General features: G+C 39.6%; 1 protein-coding gene across 1 annotated transcript; it reads left to right on the forward strand.

The window, feature by feature from the left end:
- The first annotated feature begins 497 nt into the window (after positions 1-497).
- On the forward strand, positions 498-3,710 carry lsm7 (LSM7 homolog, U6 small nuclear RNA and mRNA degradation associated). Its single transcript, XM_036587317.1, has 4 exons — positions 498-541; positions 1,794-1,884; positions 2,075-2,146; positions 3,149-3,710. The coding sequence occupies exons 1-4, from the start codon at positions 536-538 to the stop codon at positions 3,289-3,291; spliced, it is 312 nt and encodes a 103-aa protein (XP_036443210.1). The 5' UTR covers positions 498-535; the 3' UTR covers positions 3,292-3,710.
- The last annotated feature ends 270 nt before the right edge of the window (positions 3,711-3,980 follow it).

Genomic DNA, 3,980 nt, shown 5'->3' on the forward strand with positions numbered 1-3,980 from the left:
CATTTCATTATGTTGAACTTTTGAAAAATCGGTGGAGTTCCCCTTGAATGTTTAACTGTACAGAGCACTGGTGTACAGAGGGTTTACGCGAGTCACTGCTCTTTCTAAAGGCTTGTATTCTAGTGTACAGAACGGTTTTAATGAACACTGGAATATTTACATTACTCTGTGTTCCTAACAGTAGCCTACCTGACAAACAACAACTGAACTTAGTGGACCTGTTAGAAGGCGAGCCTGTGTCCTTCACAGTGGACTAGTAAGTGCGTTAGTGTTTAGGACGCAAGTACGACTATTGGGAACACAACCGGAGATTCGGATGTGCCGTCGTGGAGCCTGAAATCCGCCTTAAACGATAACGGTTCTCGATCAGAGCTCTCTGTAACAGCTATATTGATCATTATTGATGTCGAAGTTGAATATTTAATAGCAAAAACTGTATTTTTGGAAGAAAGCGTGAACAACACAGCCCCCGATTGGTGGAAGTTGAGGGATCAAAGGTGAGGAGCGCGGTGCGCATGCGCAGAGACGTTTGAAGATGGCGGTGAGTGCGAACGTTAATCTGAGTTTTTGTTCGCTTCTGTTTCTGTTTCTGAGTCTTCGCCGTTCAGGAGCGATAAAGAGGCGTTTTAGCAGACAAACACTGAAGTAATGGGGCTTAATTTCGATAATGTGGCTGATAAGTCCTTCTATTTAATGTCAGAGCGCGGCGGGAGGCTGTTTAATTCATACCTGCAGAAATAACAGCACGTTTACAGGGTTAAAGGGGAACCCCACCACTTTTTTTAGAATTTCTACTGGCTAATTTAGTGTTTAAAATGGAAACAGAGTGATTCAGAGAGGTTTGTTGTGAAATGGTTGATTATAGAGACTCCAGTTTCTTTACAGTAGTAGTGATGGGAACCAGGGGTCGCCATGAGTAAAACACAGATATAGACATTTTATTTACTATCCAGAACCACCAGTGAACCTACACGAGTCTTCTGAGTTCATATGCAGTGTTGATGGCTGTAAAGTACACTCTTAAAATATGGTTCTTAAAGGTTCTTTAGTAAAGGGACTGGTTGTATTTACAACCATGAGTTCTATATAGAACCATTTGTAGCCTTAAATTGTTCTTTGCATGAAAAAATAGCTTTCTTCTGGCAATATTTTACCTTAAAACTATCAACAATGTCTGAGACATCAGGCAGTGAATTCATAACCGTTTCATGTAGTAACTTTCTGTGAGGGAGCTTTTAGAGGTGGACGTCTGGTTCCTATCACCACCACTGTGAACAGTTCTGTCTCTTAATTTCTGCAACTGAGCATTTCACCATTTAATTATGCGGAAGTTTAAAAAAAAAAACACTTCAACTTTAGGTCAAGTTTTTTTATTCTCATACTCCACTTTACTCTCCTGTTTGAATTTCCATTTAAACACGGTCAGCAATGGAACTCCGGCCACTTCGAGGATCAATGTTAATGATAAATTCATGAGTGGAGTTAAAGTTAAATTTAATATTATTCTGTTGGGCTGAATATTTAGATCTGTCTTAATCAGCCAACTCTGTTGTTTGATTGTGGTAGAATTGCACAGGTGACCAAAGAAATTTGTGATCAGAGTAATTCTACTTTTAAAGGAGTGGTTCACAGAAAACTCATTTATATAATCCTGCCCTTAATCCAAATGTACTCGATTAGGCGAGATATGTTTGATGTCTGATGTTTACTTTTTGAGATGTACATGGTTTGCTGCATGTCCAAAAAAACAAATTCTATGAGATTTTTCTAACTTTTCCTCTGGCTCTTCACAGGACAAAGAGAAGAAGAAGAAGGAGAGCATATTTGACCTGTCAAAGTACATCGACAAACCCATCAGAGTAAAGTTCCAAGGTGGACGTGAGGGTAAGTACTGTTAGGTGTTGCCTGTGGACTGAATGCTGTGATTTTTAGTTCCATGGGTGAATTTTTGGTCTCCTACCAGCTTCAGGATGTTAGGTTACTTTTTGCATCTTCTTGTCTTTCAGCTAATTGAGAATAAACTCACTGTTGGCTATAGTTTCATCCCTGACCGGCCTGTTTGTCTGCTCCACAGCAAGTGGTGTCCTAAAGGGTTTTGATCCTCTGCTGAACCTGGTGTTAGATGGCACAATTGAATACATGCGTGGTGAGTACCTAAAAAAAAAAAATCCTTTTTCTAGTCCTAACTATTGTCTGATAACTGGAGAGTTATCTGAGAGTTAGGCCTGTGCATAGTGGGCAAATCTATTAATGCTTAGTGAACAAATCTATCAACGCTTAGTGGATTTGTCCATTAATGCTAAGTAGTAGTTGGCGATATAACAGTTCCGGTATATCGGTTGAAACTGTTAAGGTATTAGTTATGTCATTACTGTTGGTATGCAACACACTGATTCCCTCACCTCTCATATAAGTTAGTCCAGTTTATTGTCAAAGTAGCAACGTCAGGTTTAAATGAGTCAACGCAGGGAAGAGAGGGTGGAAGGAAAAGCCAGTCTCTTGGGGTTAGTCATTAACCTAGCATGGAGACGAACCAGCTTCCCCTCGCTCAGCCAGTGGCTTAAGGCTTCAGGCAGTGCCGCAGAGGCTCCGCAGCATCTCAGCTAAAACTGACAGTTCAAACGGCTGTAATATACGTGTGAGAAAAATGACTTTCGGATGTTAAAACGAAATTCGGCACCCTTTTTTATGAGGCTGAATTCAGTTTCTTGTTCGCCAACTTCTCTTTCTAATTCTCCCGTAGAAATATTTTAGATTTGCTTCAGTTGTTAAATACATTTCTTATTAAAAGTGAAGGGACAATCAGGAAAATACGTCATTGTTAATCAGCAAAAAAGGTTTACTTAAGCATCCAAAATTATTTGAAATAAATACATAACTACACTATCAAGTCAAAAGTTTAATTATATAGCGTTTTTTTCAGCAGGCATCGTCACAAAGCAGCTTTACAGAAATAAACCTGAAATAAACTGAAATTGTCAGTAATCTTAATTATACTGGGATATACATTTTTGCCTATAGCACCCACTACTAATGCTTTAAGTGGACATACCTATTAATGCTAAGTGGACATATATATATACCTGGAGACAAAGCAGTAGTAGATCCGAGCCAAACTGATTCATTATTGCTGTCTGACATCACGCAGACCCTGATGACCAGTACAAGCTGACGGAGGACACCAGACAGCTCGGCCTGGTGGTCTGTCGAGGGACAGCAGTTGTGTTGATCTGTCCGCAGGATGGCATGGAGGCCATTCCAAACCCTTTCATCCAGCAGCAGGACGGCTAACACATGCACACAGCCGCAAACACGACCTCTCACACTGCACACGTTCAGATTATGTGGCTCTTTTCTTAAGAAAAAGTTTGTTTAGGGAAGCGTTGTTTGAGTTTCAGAGTTCAGTTACACCTAAAATCATGTATTCAGATGTCATTCAGAAATTCAGATGTAATGTTTTGCGTTTAGCTGTGTTAGTTTTGTTTCAGCCGACTGTAACTTCTGTCGGGAGATGTTTTAGTTTTGTCTCGTTTCTATCGGGTGAATGATGAAACTGCTGAGTCATGCGTTCTCTTTGTGTCTAAAAGCACGTTGTGCTCACCTTATATTTTTAGTAATTGTTTTAATATTAAAATTGGACATTCGTAAAATGTTTGGAGCTCTCATTTGATAATCTTTTTCCAATATGAAGTATTAAAACTTTTTCTTTATTTTGAAGTTTCAAAGCCATTGTTTGCTTTTACAACCACTGGAAGGGACACAGACTTCAGTGTACATATACTTTACAGTCAACACTTTTCTACTGAAGAGCACTACAAATAAAAGTACATAGATAAAAAGTCTCCAGTTGTTTAGCTTTCCGTAATAAATTGTACACCACCTGCTCTCCTTTGGGTGTTCGTGAGCCGCAGCAAGCCTGCCGAAATACTACTCACTAAACCTGTTCATTCGTCCAGAGTGGTTTGGTGTGAAACGCTCTG

The sequence above is a fragment of the Colossoma macropomum genome, unplaced genomic scaffold, assembly GCF_904425465.1.
Source record: "Colossoma macropomum unplaced genomic scaffold, Colossoma_macropomum, whole genome shotgun sequence".
NCBI classification, from domain to species: domain Eukaryota; kingdom Metazoa; phylum Chordata; class Actinopteri; order Characiformes; family Serrasalmidae; genus Colossoma; species Colossoma macropomum.

Coding starts and splice junctions, on each gene's coding strand:
- lsm7 (XM_036587317.1), top strand. Junction 1,885..2,074: donor GTTCCAAGGTGGACGTGAGG/GTAAGTACTGTT, acceptor TCTGCTCCACAG/CAAGTGGTGTCCTAAAGGGT. Junction 2,147..3,148: donor CACAATTGAATACATGCGTG/GTGAGTACCTAA, acceptor GACATCACGCAG/ACCCTGATGACCAGTACAAG.